Here is a 21912-nt window from a genome sequence, read left to right on the forward strand (position 1 = left end):
TGGTGACTCGGTTCGTTGTTCCTTGATAGTATTTACAATAGATGCAAAAACATACTGGCCAACAGCTTAAAGGCATAATATGTGCATTAGTTGGCGATGAGAAACTGTGTCAAAAGTTTTTTTTCGGAATTAAGGCAAACACCTTGTGTTTGTCATTCCTTAAAAAGATTAATGTGCTGGAATTGAGGAATTACAACTAGTTATTTTTGCAGGAAGATCTTTGAGCAACCTGTGTCGAGTTCCGTGTTGAGCAGTGCTGTGCTCCAGGTGGTTAATATAATGTGCATTATTATTACATGATGAGGTGTTGAAATTGTTCCTTCTCCATCCTTCATTAACTGGGCACAAAGCCGAGCAATGTCAGTAAAGAGACATCATGTGAGTCAAAATTCTCAAATTCACAGAATTGTGAATTTTATTAATTTCTTATTTATAGTAAGTGTCTGGTTAGCTAATGAGAGCTTTAAGTTACAGAATCTATTATATTACCAGTAGTAATAAATACAATTGTTACCTTTGACTGAACGATTACCGGACTAGAGGGCTTCATGCTTAAGCAGGGCAGAATACAGGACAAATTGGAGACAGGAGACTACACTAGCGCTGATAAACAACTAATTAATTTATTCTCGGAAAAGTATATATAGGCGCCAGACACAGTGAACAACCCAAAAACTAAAAAACAGAAGAACAGAGACTAACACCCCCCCCCCCAACCCCAAGAAAAAATCTACACAAGCACATCAAAGTCGAGTCATTGCATCTGTTCGAAGAAATTACACTGTCATCTATAGCAGAGGGCACTCCCCTATATTTTGGACCGCACACAGTTGCCAAGAAAGCCTATGTAATTATCTACCAAACTGATAGAGGGTGAATTAACACACTTGTTTGCTTCTTGTCTGGTAAGATAAGCCTCAGCCAGCCCCCTACAAACTCCATCAGGGTGAATAAGTAGGGCACTGGTCTTATCTAAGAGGGGAAAGCAGTCATTGCACTCTCAGCAATGTAAAGCCAAGTTGGACGACCCCGCTCCTTTTTTCGTCGATCTGTGACGATCGAACAACGCTCATTAATACATCGGCCTGTCTGGCCGATTTACTTCTTGCGGCAAGAAAGCAGCACGGAGTACAAGACCCCGATGTCGTATTCAAAAGCGGTTTTCTGTGGTCTATCAGGCACCTATTCCAGGCATTTTTATCCCTGCGGTCTAATCCTTCTATGTTGTTTTTAGCGGTAAGAAACTGTCAACCCATAATTTGCTCCCTTTTTTTTCAAGCCGGTGCGACATGCGAGGTACGTATGGAATCGCTTCGAGCGCTTGAAGCTGTGTTCCAGTGTAAACTGAAGAGAACGTCCAGGCAGAAGGCTTCTGTGCATTCGCTATCATTGAGTGGCTTATCGCAGTTGTTTGTTATGATTACTGGAGTTGTCGGTGACGAATTTATTGCTTTCCAATATTATTCTGGCTTTGTACTGAGCAGATTAGCTCGTTTTGTGTCAAACATTTCGATTCGCATATGGTAGACTTCTCAGTTTATTTATCGACTGACTATATGCTTTCCATAGGCACGAATATCTTTTTTTTCAAAGCCTGTACAGCTGTTTATTTTTGAAAAATTGTTTTTTCTTGAATCATGTGGCTGGTATTAAATTTTTATGGTTGAAGTGATTTAGACCTTATAACAGGGTTACTATGCTGACTTTGCACAATGAACTCCAATTATCTTCAATAAATACAATATGAAATCCTTTTTTGTATGAATCGAATGACTTTCCGACTTCTGTGTATATATCTCGATTTAAGAGTGGAGAGCTGGGCGAGTCGGTACATGATTGAAGAAGGAAACCAGCGCAAAAGACGAAGACACAGCGTCGTCCTGTGTTCCTTGTTCCTGTGTCTTCGTCTTTTGCGCTGGTTTCCTTCTTCAATATATCTCAATAACCACTGTAACGGTAGATCCGTATTTATTTCTAGGTGGATTTTACTTATTCGCAGACGAAGGCAACAGTTGCGAATATACAGGTACGTCGATAAGCTAGTGAAGCGACTGCCGAGTACAAAAGCCAATATGTTTGCGTAGGTTACAGGCTTACAGTAGCCCCTGCCATCACCTGCGTTAGCCGGGAGTCTAGCAAGCACAATGTAAGAGGAGTGCTTTGTTTAGCAGCTGTAAATTAATTTTAAAATCAATCTAGCTTCAAGTCGTCAAAATTACCATATTGAAATAAATTAGCCCGTAGGTAGTACTTATGGAGGGAGTTTCAAGCCTCGTTGAAGTATTCCATGAACTCTGAATTCAGCTTTAGGGGACGGTAGCACAAGCCTAACACGATAAGATAGTACGAGCAATCTCAGGTGACCGACAACATATCTAAGGACGCGTCAACATGAATATTAGAGGCAGATTTATTTTCATCGCAGTTAAGAAGCCACCGCCTCTAGTGAATAAATGATCCGGTAAATATCGAGGATGTCAGCCGTTCATTGTTTCGAGGACGGAACGCGAAGGCACAAATCAGAAATTAATACTGTCACAAACCAAAAGCACGGCACTCGTATATAACGGAGGGGAATTCCAGAGGGATGTGGTTCGATCGCAGAACCCTGGACTGAGCTTCTCACGCGGCTGTGTCTGCTTTGTCGGCCTCCCGGCTCACCGCGGAGGTCCTGTGGGCCGCGACTTGTTATCTTACGTGAAAGAAAAAGCATAGTCCCAGTGCGCAAGAAATATGTGCAAAGGAAAGAAAAAGGAAAAATGGGGAGGAATGCTGAGGTACGCGGTCCTCGAGGGGGGGGAAGGAGCGAAAAAAAGTCATGGTGAAAGCGAATGCAGCATAAAAACATCGTGGCCAGCAGTGCAGTCAATTAAGAAGTATGAACCGTAAAGCACCACATGCACAATTTCTGTTCGGTGGCGGCGTCAGCCTACTGACAAAATTTTACCGTGCGAAAGGTCTTCATTTCTGACCATGTTGACGCGGCGGAGGACCTAATGCGGTCTGAAATAAAACAATTTTTCAGACAATACTTTATTTCGCCGACGGGAGTCCACACTCATATGTGGCGACATGGGTTATAATAGGTGACCTCCCTTTAGCGGAGGTTGCAGTGCTGGGACACCCTGCTTTGCTGCTTCTTGATGTGTAACTACATGTGACGATAAACGGTAAAGGAAATGAACAGAGAAGGCCCTTGCGAAGATGCTTCTGTCACGCATGGGGGCTCGATGGACTGCAACATGGCAGATGGTTTTAATGGCAGCGTCTTCCTACGCTGGCTTTTGGGGCGAATCCTCAGGTAACGGTTTACGCACACGGCGATTTGAAGTTAGCAGTACTGATACGTGACGGAAGGTAGGTGAAAACCTGACGACATGACGCATGGTTATGGCATGATTTAAAGGCTATGGGCCAAGCGAGACCACTCCTGCCCGCATCTTCTCCTGGTCCGTGACAATATATCTGCCGTACAAGTAAGGGCCAAACGTAGTGGCAGCCCATACTTCCGCTAATTATTCATTTTTATTCGTAAAATACCTGCACTAAGCTGTTCAAAACACGTGGAAATATCATGCTGCGCTTTTTTTTTTTGGGGGGGGGGGGGGGGGTGGCCAGTTTCGCACTCATCTTTAAGGACTTTTGGCGCTGCTTTTCCTGTGCTTGGTCTGTAATGCGGCGTTTTGCCGACTTATTTATTCAGTGGACAGCAATCTAATAAACTTGTAATTCACGACCTCTAGCTGATTACCATGAGGCTCACCGGGGATGTTACCAGAAGCTTAGTCGTTTTCTATTTTGGTACGATAAGCTATGAAGAAAATCGAGGGAGCATAAAATAACGTAAAATTTAGTGTGTTTAGGCTAAATGCTATAGAAGTGTGCTAGAACTTCGGTTCTCACTTCGGTTTTGATGTAAACCGAGCATCAAACCGTGCCAAAACGGTTCGATGCTCGATGTAGAATCTCAAGCCGGCTTTAGATAAAAAGATCGACAAAATCAGTAAGCGAAATCAGCGAGAGCGGTCCTTAGTGCTAGCTCTCTGAAACTGGAGGGGACGCTTATGCTCAACCTTAAGGGCATGACGGAAGAGCTTCAATGGGTTAATTTTCATGTATGCGGAATTGGTCATCCCCGAAATTACATTCATACATATCTGAGAGTCCTTGATTCACTCCTGGCGCAGCGAGTAAGAGATCCACCGCTGCCCTGCGATGGCAGTTGCTGCCGCCGGTGAGGCATGCGCAATCCAGGTTGTTCTTCCCGAGCGCTTTGCTTCGCCAGATAGCAGAGGTCAAATCAGTGAGTGAAGGGTCTTAACGGCAGCGCACTAAGAAAAAGTACGTCAATTGAAGAACGCACGAGAGGCCGTCGTGTTGCGGTCGCTTGTCTTCTGTGCAAGTGTAAGTGTTCAAGTTTAGCTGTAGGCGTGTTAACTAATTTAACTAATCGATTTCGTGACTAAAAAACAATATATAATTAAAGTTTCTAACCAAAGATTCATAGACATTAAATAACCTCTATCTTGTGGACCAACAAGGCGCAGAGACGTTGACCATTTGACGGTGGTGTCTGCCTAGAGCGACGTCGAATATACGCTCACCGCGGCAAGCTTGCTTCCAGCGACGCTGAGGAATGACTTGACCGCCGTGTACACGGAACACACAGGGATGCTGACCTTCGGGTGTGGTGAGTGCACCACCTTGTTCTCGATGCGTCCCTTGAGCATCGTGGCGGCTGCGAGAGAAACGAAAGCCCTTCTTGAGAGAAAGAATCGCCACTGTTCGCACTCGGGATCGAATTGCGCACCTCCCGCATCTGAGGCGGATGCTCGAACTGATAGGCCACTGCTGCGGTGAGAGGGGTCAGTTAGCACGTAAAGTTCGGGAAGCAGTGGCGATTGATGATGGCAGAAAAGCCTGCATTAGTACCATATCCGTGGTTCTCACTGATAAAATATAGAACTTTTCCACGTTTTCAAGACTTTCTGGTGGCGACTTTTTGACTCCTCCTACACTGTTTAGTGCTCTGTGTTCGCCCATTTGTGGCCAGTTCTCAAAGCTCAATTTTATCTTCTAACATCTTTTACATTGCTTCGGGAATATTTTGCTTCAGCTGGATTTTAAAGCTGTTTGTTTCTTTGCTACTTCAATTTTTCAGCCATTGAATTTGAATAATTCCCTGCACCATTCTCGAATTTTTTTATGTTTATAAGCCTAAAAAAGATACAAAAAGTTATCCATCCACTTGTCGCGTTTCCTCATTGCGTGTCCTGTTCCGTTATATGCTGACTTTTTCTTTTGTTTACTTTTTTCAATTTTTACTCCATATGACCGTTGCAGTGAAAGCCTGCGTCGAAAAACTTGACGCAATTAATATTTTTTAAGTGACCTCTAATCAGACACATAAAAAAAATTCTTGCGTCCGTGTTTATAGAAGCCACGTGCGCAATACTTCTTGCGCAATAATTTGCTACTATTACGATTGGTCTAGCAGGCTATAAATATGGAGCTTGACATGTGCGACCATCTTTTAAGAGATCAAAAATTAATTTTAAGTCTCTTTGGACCTAAGTGAACATGACGACGCCTTGATCTTTACCTTCAGGCTCAATGTTTTGCGATAATTATTTTTTGTCGGAATAATGTAGTTTCAAACTTTGCTCCGGTTTTCGACGCGAAGTTGTGAGCCAATCTGATAATTTGGATGTCTACTTCCCTGTAAGTGATGAACGGAGCTATCCTTTCCCTGTACTCGACTCAGCTACAATCCGCTCTTTATAGGCATTTTTTCAATGATTGCGCCGAATTTCATTCAAATCCAAATCAAATGTCACACAAATCCAAATAGATTTTCGTGCTGCCTTGAGTTAAAAGCCCACGCTAATAAAAAAAAATAGGCTGATTTAGCCCGCCTAAACCTCAGCAACCATAGCGAAAGCTTGAATCTTAATCCTGGTAAAGCCTGGCTAGACATTGTTGTTTATTGGTGGTAATGACTGAAGTTTAGCCAAGGTTTAACAGGAATAACTTTCAAGCATTCGCTTTGTTTACTTAGGTTTAGCCGGGTTAAACCTTTGCCCAGTTTTTAAACAGCGCTCAGCCTCTCGGCGCTCCGTCCACAGGATAATCGGATTCGGCCTGTCGTCTTTGCAACCTCTCTGATGCAGTCGTTCACGAGGCGCCTCGCCTGGATCAATCATGACCACTGCCGCCGTTAAGCTGTCGAGAGCTGTTGCAGCACCTCCTGAGATGCAGCGGAGGCTTCTAGACACAGCGAGCGCATGGCTCAGAAGTAGCTGCGGTTGAGTGATGTCATGGTTGTGACATGACAAGGCAGACGCGAGCGCTCGGTTTCGGTGGCGGCGACGGCGGATGAGTGATGTCATAGCTCTCACGCGGATTCTCCCCAGTTGAAGGTCAAACTGGCGCACACGGCGAACAAGCTACGAAGGAGAGTAGTAAAGCTTTCGCCCTAAAAAAAAAAAAACCTGATGAGGTACTCACAGAGAGAAAAAATTCTAAATTTATGGCTACTGAGCTCAATCACGTCATTTTCGCAAGAGGTAGCGTATCGAACATGTTTTTTTTATGTATTCCTGACTCACACTTCGTAACGTTTTAATGTGTTTTGTAATTTGAAGTACGTTTTTTAAACATAATTAGCGGTGCTTTAACGACTGTTGAACCTGATTGGAGAAGGCTAGCTGTGGTGTATCCGGCAACTAGACGCGACTCGGCGTCGGCAACTTTGAGTGCGTTCCGGATAACTTCGCTACACGCTTAATTTGAACATTTTTAATTGGTACGGTCATAACACGGTTAAAGCATGTGTACATAGCTCAAAGATGCGTTTCTAAGATATCTATGCATTTACTAGACGCGAGCCATCTGCTGCACCATCGGTGAATATTGCATCTTGGGGTTTCAGTGGGTGCCGCATGATAGCGCTAGGACTACACGCCATGCACGAAGGAAATTCACCGGAAATGTAATTCGCCAGGGTCTTAATTGGGATATGTTTAGTGTACATGCTCATAAATAGATTATTCGAGCGCAGCTCAGTCCATATCTCGAAGATACGTATCATAGGCATCTGTTATTTCACCTGACGCGCCTTCATTCACTTTCCAAAACTCGAACATTGATGGCGGAGTGAAAGCATACTCGTCTGGCATGCCGGAGGCCGGGCTCGATTCGCACACACACCACAACGTTTTGTTTTTTAATTAATGGAGAGCTTCAAGGTCCGCTTCATTCCACAGCAGTCCTGGACGCCGTAACATTAAGCCACTACTAACTGCATGCCTCGCTCTGTGCAGGCCACCATCGAAAAAAAAAAAAGTTGCAACGTAACCCATTCCTACTTCGTGTCCACTGCGAGAGCCCTGCACATGCCGGCGTTTGCTACCTCTGCCTAGTACCACTCGTGCCTGCGCTTTGCTGTTGTTTCAATGGAGGTCTGGTAAACGTTGCAGTGCACATGGGAGGTTTTAGAATATGCCGCTTGTTTCATTTCAATTTATTGCCTTAAAGGCCCCGAAAAAGGAGTGCTACATAAGGGTTGGCAAGAATAAAAACACAAATTCTCAATAACAGCAAAGTTTTTATATTGTCGGTGAAAAGACCTGGGCAAGTAACGATGCCAACGTTGGTTAGAATTATGAGTTACGATCCATAGCGCAGCAACAAAACAGGCCACAAACACAAGCGCTAAAGCTTGTGTTTGCTTAAGTTTTAAAGAAACTTAGAAGTTTTAAAGAAGCTTAAAAGTTTAAGTTTTAAAGAATGCGAGGTGATTGGCAGAAATGCGGATAGATTAACAAGGAAAATTATCGAGGCTGCCGCAATCAAAAGAGCTGGACCTGAAAGCTGCTTCAGCAGTCAGTCACTGTCGCTGACAAAGAAGGATATGGCTTTTTTGGACTCGGAGCAGTATGCCAGCCGGTGAAATGTGCTGCGTGTGCTTTTTAAGCTTTAGTTCACAAATATTCTATTATAATCTGACAAATATCGTTCTTTTCTTCATGTATAAATTCTATGTGCACCAAATAAAGCCGTAGTGGAAGTTTAGCGCTTGTGTTTGTCATTTGTTTTGTTGCTGCGCTATAGATCATAACGCACACCCACTAGCCCGAACCATCACCTTGTTAAGTTGTTCAGAAGGCCGTTCCAGTCTGCGGCTGAACGAGGAAAAATGGATTAGAAGTGACGGTGCACGAGCGTGGACGGTCAACTTGTAGGTGTTGGCTTGTGCGATGAGATATTCGTGCTGGAGGAAGAATATAAGGTGCGATGTGCATGGGGCTGTGGAAGAATTTGTGAAATGAAGACAGGCTTGGAATGCGACGGCGGAGAGATAAAGAGTTATAATCCGGATACTGAATTTAAAGAGGACATGCTGACGTCATAAGGGTACGATAAATGAATGAAACGAGCAGCGCGATTTTGAACTGATTCGAGAGTGAACCAGCATTTTTTAAAAATACAAATTTTCAGGTATAAAGGCGGCTTCAGCAGAACAACAGTTCACGCGTTGGCCGACATAAAAAAAGCGGCGAAGAATGTTAACTAACTAGGCCATTAAGAAATTTATGACAACAAATTTTTCATGTGTTGCAGCCGGAAACCTGCGTGCAATAAGAAATGTGCATCCTGTCGTTATGAATAGGCATATCAGTGTTTAGTATTTCAAAAACACGATTACCCTTAAAGCGTCAGCTTAAATTTTGGCTTCTTAGACTACGTACGTGTGCTGAAGTTATTGCTTTGCCTCCATGCTTTTCAAAGCAAATATATTTTGGCACTACTTGGTCAGAATATGTTGGGCCACAGCGTCGAGGACAATCGTGTTTTCCAAATTACAAAAAAATTTATGTGGGTCTCACTGACATCTGGCTTCGAATCTCTAATTGCCACGATGTGCCTACCTGTAATAGTTATAAAGTTAACTATCAGAAAAAAAAATATTTAACCGGCTGACAACTTAATATTATTCACCTCTTATGTGATGTTTCCGAACGCAGGAATCGTTGCACCACAAAAGCCGCCTACATGCCTGTTTAGTAAACTCTCGTTCACCTTCCATGAAACACTGGCATATTCAGTCATAAAGCTTGACCGTAAGCATCTTTTGCCGGCACGCCAATTTTCATTTTAAAAGTATTTTTAATTAAAATAATTAAAGTATCCTTAACTTAACAGCACAGCCGAGATAGGCGCGCTGAATAATGCAATCAAACTGACTTATCGCACATAATTATAGTGCTTCTCAAAACACTACTAATGAAGCTGTTTTACACGGAAATCCGAGATTATTTTTACACAGTCAAGAGGTGTGCTTCGACAAAGACAACAATCACTGCTGCGAAAAAAAATGCTTATAATGTGCTTAATATGTTAAGCAGTTTGAAATTCTGGCAAACACTTGTGTACAGAAAAGGTACCGGAGTCACGGGGAGAGGCCATGACCGCGGAGGCAGCGGCAGGAGTGGTTTGTGACGGGCCGTGTTGAGCCATGATGGTAGTAGGCCCGGCCTGACGGCCACTTCGGAGCTGCGTGGCCTGGAGATCGTCCACCCAGCACCTCCTACCTTAAGATGTTACGTGGCCCGAAGTCTTGGCAGGCACAAGGATGACCGGGGCACACAGCACAGATCACAGCGAAAACCGAGCGGATAGCGCACACACAGCAGACACTTCCTTCACGTTGTCTTTACGGAGATTATCCGTTGCAATATTAACCCAAATCGGACTTAGAAAGAAATTCTCATGTCACAAAGACTCCTCTCAAATCAGACACTCGTCGGCATATCCAGTTTTAACAACAGAACAAACATGACAAAAACGAAAGATCAATATCGAAAACATCATGCAACTTAACTAAACCGTTGTAACCAAGCGCACCGTTCCCATTTAAAGTCGATCATTTTTTGACGAAGTACAGTCCAACTGCGCTTAATCTTCATCTATAGGGGCCCCAACATAAAAGTTTGTCGCAGCGCCACTGCTCTCCTTGCGGTCAGATTCGCTACTACCGAGCGGGCCCGCCACCGACACAGCGCAATCACCAAGCAGCGTTTCGGCGGCTGCGCGTACTGCTCGTGCTCGCGGAGGTGCCTCGCTTGCGTACAGATAAGTTGTGGCTCATTTTGAAGTATGGCTGGAACGGTTTCGCGGCGGTCGAAGAGTGGGGAAGTGTACTGTTGTGTTGTCGGCTGCCACAACAGTTCCATCAACACCAAAGGCAGAGAACCACCCGTGAAGTTCCACCGGTTCCCGGGAAAATGGTACGAGCAAAAAAGGCGGCAAGCCTGGATTACTGCCGTCCGCAAGCTTAAGTGAGTTAAGTGAGTTTTATTTTACTGTGTAAACTTGTCAGATGTTCAGATGTTCTGCTTTTTAACGTGTGATGATTCTGCCGAGGGTTCCGACGAGTGCAAGCCGGCAGTCATGTGTGTGACGATTCGTGCACATGCACCGGTGCCACGGCGAGCCGGTCAGTGACTTTTCCTGGAGACGGTTGGCCGCGCCGTCCTGGCGTCGGGTCGCAGCGGAGAGACATGACCATATTTGGTTGTGGCGGAGAAACATGACCATATATGGTAACCGTCGACAGCCCTGTCGAACGACGCTTGAGTGTCCCCGTCATTATGCACCCCTCGAGAGCCACGGGGGAGTGGACAAAGGCGCGGCCACGGCTGAAGAAAGAAGCAAAGGCTTTAAAAGCGGATGCCGACGGGAGGAAGGGGGAGAGCGATCGAGGCGAGTGGACGAGAGGGCCGGAGACGGAGCGAGGCAGAAGACTGGGGCTGCGCATTGACCTGAGCCCGGGGTCTAGCCGTCGCTAACGTTCGACCTTCGCCAACGCGCCTCCACGCCTGGCAGCTCATCCAACGACCAGCCGAGAACGAGGGCAGCACAGCCACGAGCAACTCCCAGCCCGGCCGCTGCAGACAACCAGCCATTCATCGAGCCCGTGCCACACCACGCTGACTCAGCCCCGGCGACGACGAGCCCAGCTTCAGTCCCGTAAGCGGCATCGAGCCAGATGCTTTAATTAAATCACTTCCAAATCATTTTGGAGTCTGTGCATCAATCTCCTCATGCCCAGTGTGGACCCAGGGCCATTTTAAGAAACGGGTTCGTCATATTGGTGTCAGAAGTGGGGTACATACTTAAATCATTGGGCAAAAGCTGGACTACACCCCCGGCGAGAGGAGCTTGAGGCACTGACTATATTTGGTCTAATATGGAAGAAGCCCACTCAAGTGCACAGCCCTTTGGGGCAAGCGTACTTGCATTAGCAAACATGGTGGAGAGATTCACTGGCGACGGTCAGGGGCCGTCTATTGTTGAATTTTTTGACATGTTGGAGCAGGTGTACAAAATGGGCGGGTTAACGGATGCACAACAGCTGGGAATGGCGAAATGTCGCATGTCAGGGGCAGCACATGATTTTGCCTGGAGAGATGAGGGAGTCAGGAAGGCGGGCACGTTGGCTGAATTTAAAAAGCTAGCGTTTAAATATTTTGACAGGGAACCTTCTAGCGTAAAGCTCAGGCGGTTCCTCGACGCTCGGCAGAAGCCGGGGGAAGACGCACGCGCGTTTGCCTCCCGCCTTCGCTTCCTTGGGAACGAAACCCTAGCGCGAGAACCGGGGCCTGATAGTTCGAAGCAAAAGCACGCCAGAGAGCTGCTTCTGGAGCAGATGACGTCCCAGTTCATCACTGGCTTGAGGGATCCAGTGCGCAGGTTTGTTCTGTATAAGGCGCCGTCTACTTTTGAAGGAGCGGTAGAGGCAGCTGTAGACGAGGAGCATAATGAGTTGCTTGTCTCCAGTGAGGAGAAGGTGCGGCTTGTAACAGAGCCAAAAAGTGCAAGCGCCGACGCGAATGTTACTCAGTTGACCGATAGGCTAGACCGGCTGGAGGCGCTCCTCGCGGAAGGCCTACAGTTAAATAACAGGGGCAATTTCCGGAGCCGTGAAAGGACGCAGGTTCGCTGTTATGCTTGCAGAGGGTACGGACACGTTGCCAGATACTGTCCCGAGCTAAACCGCGAATCTGGTACGCCAAATGGGGAGCAGCGCGCACCGACCAACACGGGGATGGAACAAAGATATATTGTGCCAAAAAACGCGTAGAGCAGTAATAGCTGTGCTATTGTAAGCGTTTTTGGAGAATCCTGCCCGATTGCCAAATTCGTGGTAAACGGGGTCACTTGCAATCTGTTGGTTGACACTGGCTCCCGGATAACGCTCCTTAAGCAAAAGTTTTTTGATCTGCTGACAAGGAAGGGAGACAGGCAGGTGCATGAGGCCCGAGAACCTCCGAAAGTAAGATTCGTGGGCATCACAGGAGCTGACCTCGGCACGGGAGGACTGTACCTTTTGCGCTTTACAATCGGGAACGAAAGTTTTGACCATCCCAGCTACATTTGTTCCGATGCTGTGTCGTTGCCGGATAGTATATCGGGCCTCGTAGGTCAGGACCTGTTACTGCAGCATGGCATCGATCTCATATTAAGCCAGAACTGCCTTTCCTGTCGCGGGGCTTTGGTCCCATTAGCAAATCGAGAGGCCGAGTACGTTGCACGAGTGGACAATGGGGAACAGAGCGCGAAACAGGGCTCGCTAACACACGCGGGCGTTAGTGTTAGGACAACGAGAGAAGCAGTGGTGCCGCCTCGGTCAGAGATAATCTGTGTGGGAGCGATGTCAGCTCAGATTGATGAGGGACACATAGGAGTCGTTGAACCTATAGAGGGGCTCGCAATAGGACTGAGTGTGGCGGGCTGTTTGGTCACGGTTGACTCAAAGAAAAGGGTTCCCGTCCGCTTATGTAACTACACGCAACAAGAGCTTCACCTGCCGGTAAACAAAAACATAGCTACATTCTCCACGGCTGAGGTAGATGAGCACGGTACCCCGATTTGCAATACGGGCCCCGTCAATGAAAGGAAAGGAAAAGAAGGGAACCTGCAGTTTGACCTCTCTCACATCGACTGCAAAGAGCGAGGAAGAGTTGAGGGTCTCCTACAGCGCTACTCGGATGTGTTCGCTGCATTGAAGCTAGACATGGGAAAGTGCGGAGTGATTAAACACCGCATTACGACTGGCAACTCGCCACCAGTGTACCAACGGGCCTATAGAATTCCCTACTCACAAAGAGAGGAAATGGATAGGCAGGTCCAAGAGCTAATCGACAAAGGCATTGTTAAGCATTCCAAGTCGCCGTGGGGGGCACCGGCACTTCTAGTTGAGAAACCCGATGGTTCATTTCGACTGGTAATAGACTACCGGCGATTGAATTCCATTACAAGGATAGATCCCCTACCCGCTGCCACAGGTGCAGGAAACCCTCGCGCAGCTTGGGTCAGCCAAGTATTTTACAGTTGTCGACCTCGCATCGGGGTTCTGGCAGATCGAAATGGATCCAAACGACGTCGATAAAACCGCATTTAACACTCCGTCTGGCCACTTTCAGTGGAGACGCATGCCGATGGGACTTGTTAACAGCCCTGCAGTCTGGCAGAGAACTGTGGACGTATTCTTGGCCGGTTTGCTGGGAAAGAGGTGCTTCCTCTACATGGACGATATAATAATTTACAGCAGCACCTTTGCCGAACACTTGGAGGCCATTGAGGAAGTGCTGGTCAGATTGCGAGCTGCTGGCTTAAAATTGAAACCTTCAAAGTGCCAACTTCTACAGCGGCAGGTCAAATACCTTGGCCATATCGTTTCCGCAGACGGCGTAGAACCTAAAGCGGGAAAGTTAAGTAGCGTCCGCGACTTCCCTAGACCAACTGGAGTTCGAGGCGTTCGCGAGTTTCTTGGCTTAGTCGGATACTACCGAAGGCATGTGCGAGATTTCGCCCGAATCGCAAAGCCACTGACTGCACTAACAGCAAAAAAACAGAGTTCGTATGGTCGGAGGAGGCAGAGGTGGCGTTCGAAGAACTAAAGGAAAAAATAACCGCTCCCTTGCTGGGATATCCAAACTTCAGCCAGCCTTTCATTGTAGCGACTGACGCCTCGAAGTTTGCAGCGGGTGCAGTGCTGTCTCAGAATTTTGACGGCAAGGAGCACCCTATCGCGTTCGCGAGCCGGCAATTCAGTCCAGTCGAGCAGCGGTACAGTGCCACTGAGCGGGAGTGTCTTGCAGTGGTTTGGGCCGTGCGGCACTTTCGGTGCTACCTCTATGGCCACAGATTCAGGCTAGTGACCGACTGCCAACCCCTTATTAAGTGGCTTCTAAACGTGAAGGATCCGAGCTCGCGCCTCGCGCGCTGGAATCTGCAACTTCAGGAATACGATTTCGAGATAAACACAAGCCAGGCAAGGTGCACACTAACGCGGACGCATTAAGTCGAGCTAACCTGGTACGCACCGTGAATGAGTTTTGTCCGGCCATAGATACAAACGATCTCCGCACCGAGCAGCGAAAGGACAAAGGGCTAGAGAAGACATTTCATGCCATTTCTGGGGGGATCGCCCGGGATCCCGACAATTGTTACTTTGTTGACAACGAAGGAACCCTACGAAAGCGCACCCGGCCTACGCGGTCAGGAAGGAAGGCTAGCCAGGTGTGGGAAAGAGTGGTGGTACCAAAGTCAATGGTGCCGCACGTCTTGAGGGTTTTTCACGATGCCCCATACGCGGGCCATTTTGGAGTAATGAAGACGCAAAGGAGGTTGGAGCGCTACTACTATTGGCAGCGCATGCGTTCAGATGTTAAAGAGTACTGCGCTAACTGCCGTTTTTGCCTGGAAAGAAAAACTCCGAAAAACCGCAGGCCGGCCCCCCTTCAGGAATTCGAGGAAGTCTCGACGCCTTTTGAGAGGGTTGGCATGGATATCCTAGGCCCACTTCCGACTACGATAACAGGAAACAAATAGGTACTGGTGTGCGTTGACCACTTAACGAAGTATGCTGAGATAACAGCACTGCCCGACCAAAAAGCAGAAACTGTGGCACGTGCCTTTGTAGAAACAGTGGTTCTGCGGCACGGCGTTCCGCGGCAGTTGTTAACGGATCAAGGGTCAAACTTTGTGTCGAGGTTGATGAAAGATGTGTATAACCTTCTGGGAATTGACAAAAGACAGACCACCCCTTACCACCCGGCTTGTAACGGTGCTGTGGAGAGAGGCTTAATCAAACAGCAAGCAAACTGTTATCCCATTATGTTTCGCGAGACCAACAGGATTGGGACCTCTGGGTACCGTTTGCTGTTTTTTCTTACAACACGGCGGTGCACGAGAGATCCGGTGACTCCCCTTTCTACCTCTTGTACGGTCGCGGCCCAGACACACCAAATGCGGTGGTTGATGGACAGAGACGGGTGCCATACGGGTCACTAGATGATTATCGAGCCGAACTGACGTCTCGATTGCAAGTGGCCCATGACGTAACAGCCGAAGCATTACGGGAAGCAGCCGACAAAAGAAAAAGGCGGTTCGACACTAGGGCTAGGGCGGTTCCTTTCAGGGTGGGAGACCGCGTATACCTTGAGTGTGTGCAGGTCAAGGCAGGGCTTGCCCGTAAGTTAACGCCGAAATGGAAAGGACCTTACCGCATAGTAGAGCAGCTATCGCCGGTTAATTTTCGGATTCGGGAGATTGCAGGGGCCTCAACCGCTGTGGTCCATGCTAACCGGTTAAAGCAAGCACCAACATGCTCGCCTCTTTCTGAAACGGCTGCCTCAAGGGAACAGGAGGGGGAGGATAACCTTCGCAGGGAGCCCGCCATTGTAAATAACCCTGCATTGCAGAAAAGCGGTCAGAGCGGCCGGCACAAAAATTTGAGTCCATGTGATGAACTGGAACACTTCATGCAGTCGCAGCTCGAAGGCGCCCTTCTCGAGGAGGAGGCATTCCAATCTTGCAGACGTATTCCAGCCGCTAGGTACTACCTCCGTAACCGAGTAGTGGACAGGGAGGTACCTCGCTAAGACTACATTTCCTTGTTTGGTACATTACAAGTGCGCTTCGTTTAGTTTCATTTTTTGTTCGTTCTCTTGTTTGAGATGTACATACTGTTAATTATGGTCTTATATTGTGCACTCGAGTGGTATCTACGGTGAAGAATTGTTCTGAAACTCCGCTCTGGCTCGGTGCTCGTGGGGAAGAAAGGAGCGACTTGTGCGGGATACTGGCCCGAACAGCGCGGCGTGTGTGTGTGCGCGTGTGTGTGTATGACGAATTCCTAATGTTCAATGAACATTCCTTTTAAGAAGGAGCGGATGTGACGATTCGTGCACATGCACCGGTGCCACGGCGAGCCGGTCAGTGACTTTTCCTGGAGACGGTTGGCCGTGCCGTCCTGGCGTCGGGTCGCAGCGGAGAGACATGACCATATTTGGTTGTGGCGGAGAAACATGACCATATATGGTAACCGTCGATGGCCCTGTCGAACGACGCTTGAGTGTCCCCGTCATTTATGCACCCCTCAAGAGCCACGGGGGAGTGGACAAAGGCGCGGCCACGGCTGAAGAAAGAAGCAAAGGCTTTAAAAGCGGAAGCCGACGGGAGGAAGGGGGAGAGCGATCGGGGAGAGTGGACGAGAGGGCCGGAGACGGAGCGAGGCAGAAGACTGGGGCTGCGCATTGACCTGAGCCCGGGGTCTAGCCGTCGCTAACGTTCGACCTTCGCCAACGCGCCTCCACGCCTGGCAGCTCATCCAACGACCAGCCGAGAACGAGGGCAGCACAGCCACGAGGAACTCCCAGCTCGGCCGCTGCAGACAACCAGCCATTCATCGAGCCCGTGCCACACCACGCTGACTCAGCCCCGGCGACGACGAGCCCAGCTTCAGTCCCGTAAGCGACATCGAGCCAGATGCTTTAATTAAATCACTTCCAAATCATTTTGGAGTCTGTGCATCAATCTCCTCATGTCCAGTGTGGACCCAGGGCCATTTTAAGAAACGGGTTCATCACATGTGTATACATTGTAATTCAGTCAGCAATATTTAGTAACCAACCTCTCGTAGATGAATCCGCTATTTTTTTTCCGACAAAGCCAGCCGCTTGTAAGGTAATGTACGAAGTTGTTCTTTGACAGGTTTTTGGCAGTAAGAAGTGCATTATGCTGACGTGTATGAGACACGAGGGGTTGCCGCTTCAGCTGTTCAGTGCATGTGATTGTGTGATAAACCGCGGTTGCTTAAAATGGACTTGGGTCGACGCTTAGCATGAGGCGATTGAATCAGTGTGAGTGTTTATTTTATATATGTTTATTTAGGCCATCTGGCTCGATGTGGCTTGCGAGATTGCTGATGTTGGGCTCGACGTTGCTCTGGCTGTGTCAGCGTGGTGTGGCTCGGGCGCGATGAAAAACTGGTGGTACTGCGGTAACGCTGGGGGCTACCTTGAGACTGCTCTTCCCGCGCCTTCGGCTGGTCGTTCCCGCTGTGCTGCCAGGCGTGGGGACGCGTTGGTGGAGACCATCTCGAGCGATGGCTAGGCACTGTGCTCTCAGGTGGTGGCGTAGGTTTGGCGTTCTGCTTTGTTCTGTCCGACGGTCTCGCCCGCTGGCTGCGGCGGTTCTCCACCACTCCCTTCGTCGTCTTCTTCATTTAAAACCTCGGTTTCTTGGCGTTCGGTGTGCCCGCCGCCCCTCCTTCACCGTAGCCGCTGGCTGCTGTTTTCGTCTCCGCGGGTGTCGGTCGCTGCCTCTTGGTTTCCGTCAGTGTCTTAATGACAGATGCAGTTAGGCGTCGCACGAAAAGAGTCGTGAGCAAATTCAAACGTTCCGCGGGGACACATCGACAGGATGGCGCGATTAGTAGCCTACAAATGTTGTCCTAGGACCTGTCCCGGAATACGCGCACGAACCGTCCCACTTGCGGGCTCGTTTCCTGCCTGCAGCATTTCGTCATTGTATCTAGTAATAATATTAAACGATCATAGCAGCAGTAATATTTAAAATTAATACTTGTTATCAATATTTCGCCTTTGAAGGGTTTATTTAGTTGTGCTACTACTAGGGAGCCTCAGTAAAAAGCCAAAATAGAGTTCACCCCCTTACATGTTTTCTGAAGCAGTGTTTCAGATATATGTATGCATTTCTCATAAAATAAAATAAAAATTATTCGCCAATAGCACCCAGAGGTGTAATTTCAATTCATTTGTGGGAGAACTGCATGCTTCGAACGGATATGCTACTTGATATTGAATGTTGTATGCTTAACTTTAACACTATTTTTGATTGTTCCTGGTGCAGGCCTGATGAAACTCCCTGGATGCTTACAGACGCGACACGAGTTTGCAGCACTGATTTTGTGGGCAACTACATAAGTAATATGAGTGACCATCCCTCGTATATTCCAACTATTTTTCCACCTGTGTACAAGAAGAAAGCACCCGACCGAGAAAGGACGCAAAGGTAACATTGCCAATCAAACCGAGAATAGAATTTGCAGTAACTTTTGGTAAATGTGTGTGTATATGTGTAAGGCTGTGGTGTGCGCGCATTGACAGAAGTGGAATGCATTGCACTAGACAGCAGTGTATGGCAGATATGTGCCTGCTACGTCCCCAATAGAGTTGTTATATTTTATTTTTGTCTTTCTGTTTCAATACAGGTGTCAGCGGCGCTTGATTCAGGCAGCTTCACCTAGGCTACACAGTACAAAAAAGAGACGTTTGCCACAAATCACCACAGAGTCAGTGCCAACAGCACCTACACTCGAAGATTCAGTCAGTGCAGACGAGACCGAAGAGGAACATGAACACCGAATGGACTGCAGTGACAAATTTGAAGATGATGGGATGCTAACAAGTGACACCGATGATCTGCAGACTCCTACTGCAGGAGGCCTTTCACTAGTAACAAAGGCTGATGTTGTAAGCACCCAGTATTATTGTAGATGTCGCAATGTAAATGTTTTTATACTCCAGAAAGTTGTCATTATGATTACACTCTATCTGGTCTTTTTCTCACAACACTTTGGAGCATACCAAAACCATATGCTTTGCAAACAATTTTTTTTTGCTATTTCAGGCATGCCAAACAGTCTTCAGCCACTGGAAAGCTTACTACCTTTCTCTCAATGACGAATTGTGATGAAGCATCTGCTCAAGTTACTCACACCGAGCAGATCGACCAGGTTGAACCTTCATTGAACTTTTCATTCTCTGTTTTGTTTGTACATCTTTGGTTGTTATTTATATAGGGACAGGCATTTTTTTCTGCTTAACGGTTGAACTTCCAGGAAAAAAATTAGTCTTCTTAAAGTTGCTGCTGTTTTATCAGCATGTAATGTTGATGTTCACTCTACTTCTCTATAGGTCACTGGGACGGATGGAAGTTGGCGAAGAAGGTGTGATTTTCAAGGCTTTAACTCATTGCGCGGAAATGAAGAAGCACTACAAGACGTGTGTGGTGTGACACTCCCAGTATTCAGCCTGTTGTTGAACCTGCTACCTACCTCTAGGTACAAGAGGACAGATGTCACACGTGAGGATAAGTTATGTTTGTTCCTAGCTGAACTTCGCCTTGGGATAACATACAGCGCCTTGGCAGTTATATTCGGAGTGAGTGCGACAACTGCATCGAATATCTTCAAGAAAATGCTCGAGATCTTGAATGTGGTGCTGCAGGAATGGGCCTACGTGCCCCCAAGAGTAGTCATCAAGCTGTCCATGCCACCTGCATTAAAAAGTAAACCACCGTAACTTAAGTTTCATCATAGACTGCAGTGAAATCCGTACAGAGATGCCGTCAAAATCAGATATCCAGCATGTTTTATACTCCAACTACAAAGCAGCCTACACCGTAAAGTTTCTTGTAGGCATCATCCCCAATGGGATGATAGCCTTTGTGTCTAAGGTGTATGGTAGGCGGCATACTGACTCCTTCATCACTCAAGACTCTGGATTCCTAGAGCTCATCAAACCTGGCGGTGTCGTCCTAAGTGACAAAGGGTTTCCTAGCATTAGGAGAAACGTGGAAGGAAAAGGTAAAATTCTAATTATGCCCCATTTAATTCTGCTGGGGGTCAGATGTCTGAAGAGGCCATGGACAATACTTACAAAAATTGCGGCTGTACGCATTCACGTTGACCGCGTCATTCATAGGTTAAAAATTTACAAGATCTTATCCAACAGACTACCTCTAAGCTTGGTCCCCACATCAGCAAAGTGCTTTCTGTTTGCTCTGCCCTTGTCAACATGCAGCCACCTATTGTAAAGAAATGAGACACTTAGTCTCACCTCGCTCGATGGCTACCTTCTAGAGATTGTGTTGTCATTCAGCAAATTAAACTGCACGAAGCTTGTTGAAATGCTCCGTTTGACTTCCATATATGAGTAGCCCACTTGGTACCTGCACGGACTTTCAGCCAAGTCACGAAGTGGGTTCATGCATAAGCACAGAACTCAAAATTCATCCTGAGTTTTATTGTACCCATACAACAATGCGCCTTTGTTTTAGCAGCATGTGGGTTTTAGTGACAAGCCAGACCAGAATACGCTAGACAAAAACAATAAGCCATGCATGTACTTAACCCTTGTCACTGATGGCAGCAGCTGCCTGTCTTTCAGTGCAGACAAAATCGAAATGAAATATTCCATGTCTGTCCTGTGCTAAAACTGAATGATGCTCCAATCACAAACATGGTTATGCTGGGCGTTTTAGGGAAGACTAATTTTCAAAAATAGGCTTTTTGAGGTATGAAGACTGTTTTGGGGCACAATAACTGCATCAGCATCAGCAACTATAACAGAATAGGTGAATAAAGGCAGCTAGTTAGCCGGTTAACGGATTTGTGATAATTAGCACTTCAGTGATTATAGAAACCTGGCTGCAATTAGAGATTTGTGGCCGGTCTTCGGTAATGTCGGTATCAGTTTTTAGCAGACAAGAGAACGGAAAGAGGTCCTCGTTATGACATGACGGAAGCCTACAGTCACCTAGACCAAGGAGCATAGGAGATGTCATTCTTTTAAAACATAATTTACAGTTTTCAGCGATGGCATATTAATAAAATTACAAGAAAAAAACAACCACATGCTGCTTGTGGCTAAAGGCGGATAAGTGCTGGTTGCACAAAAAGCAGGAATATATTTTATTGCGATAAACAACACAGCCATGGCCGATTATTTTGCAAACATTTAACACAAAAATATATTCCCATTCCAGTGCACATAGAAGGTATTGTACGGACCTAAAATTATTTAACATTGATTCAAGTGATCACAGAAGCAGGATTTCAACATATTTTATCGAAAAATTATAAACAGATGGAAACACAAAAATCAGAATATGAAGCCAAAACAATGCTGGAATAAAAAACGTGAAATAAAAACGCTCCAGCTTTGGGATAACCTCCCAAAGGAAAAGCTCATCTCGAGTCACGCTTACTATCACTGACTGATTTGATGAATAAACATACAGGAGTGCTCTCTGTAAATTGAGCACATAAAACGAGACTTGTACCTGTGTGTAGTACTGATGCGTTTTCTTGAGTGTGATTATGTCTTCGGTGAACGTGAGATAGGGGAGATGGCATATCCTTTCTTCATAGTTAATAAATGGACTTTCCTTAAACTTGAAAGTGCACTTTATCTCGATGAGAACTGTCTCGCGCCCAATTTGGACAAGGCCATCGGGGCTACAGCAAAGCCAAGGCTGCTGCGGCAGAACCACCAATCCTGTCTGGAAAGCAGAACATGGCTATAAACATTTCTCTAAAAATTTACAATGAACACATTGCTTATTAAGAGTGGAATGCATGTATAGCCAAACAAAACAGCTACATACCCGGACAATGCGTGCTTCAAGTTTCTGTTCTAAGCTCTGTCGAGCTGCACCTGCTGTCTTGATGCCTGTTAAACAGTAACACATGATAGTTACTTCAAGTACTAAAAATTTGATGTGCAAAGGGCGTCTCTAATGAAAAAAATCAAGGCT

General features: G+C 46.8%; 1 protein-coding gene across 2 annotated transcripts in view; it reads right to left on the minus strand.

The window, feature by feature from the left end:
• Positions 1-21912, minus strand: part of LOC144097582 (putative 4-coumarate--CoA ligase 2) — a 365926-nt gene that overhangs the window by 245620 nt on the left and 98394 nt on the right. For both annotated transcript variants that reach the window (XM_077630250.1, XM_077630251.1), the window contains one exon: positions 4605-4738. In XM_077630250.1, coding sequence (XP_077486376.1) covers positions 4605-4730 — 126 coding nt within the window. In that variant the 5' untranslated portion in view covers positions 4731-4738. The remainder of the gene's footprint in view (positions 1-4604; positions 4739-21912) is intronic.

Source organism: Amblyomma americanum, chromosome 7 (genome assembly GCF_052857255.1).
Source record: "Amblyomma americanum isolate KBUSLIRL-KWMA chromosome 7, ASM5285725v1, whole genome shotgun sequence".
NCBI classification, from domain to species: Eukaryota; Metazoa; Arthropoda; class Arachnida; order Ixodida; family Ixodidae; genus Amblyomma; species Amblyomma americanum.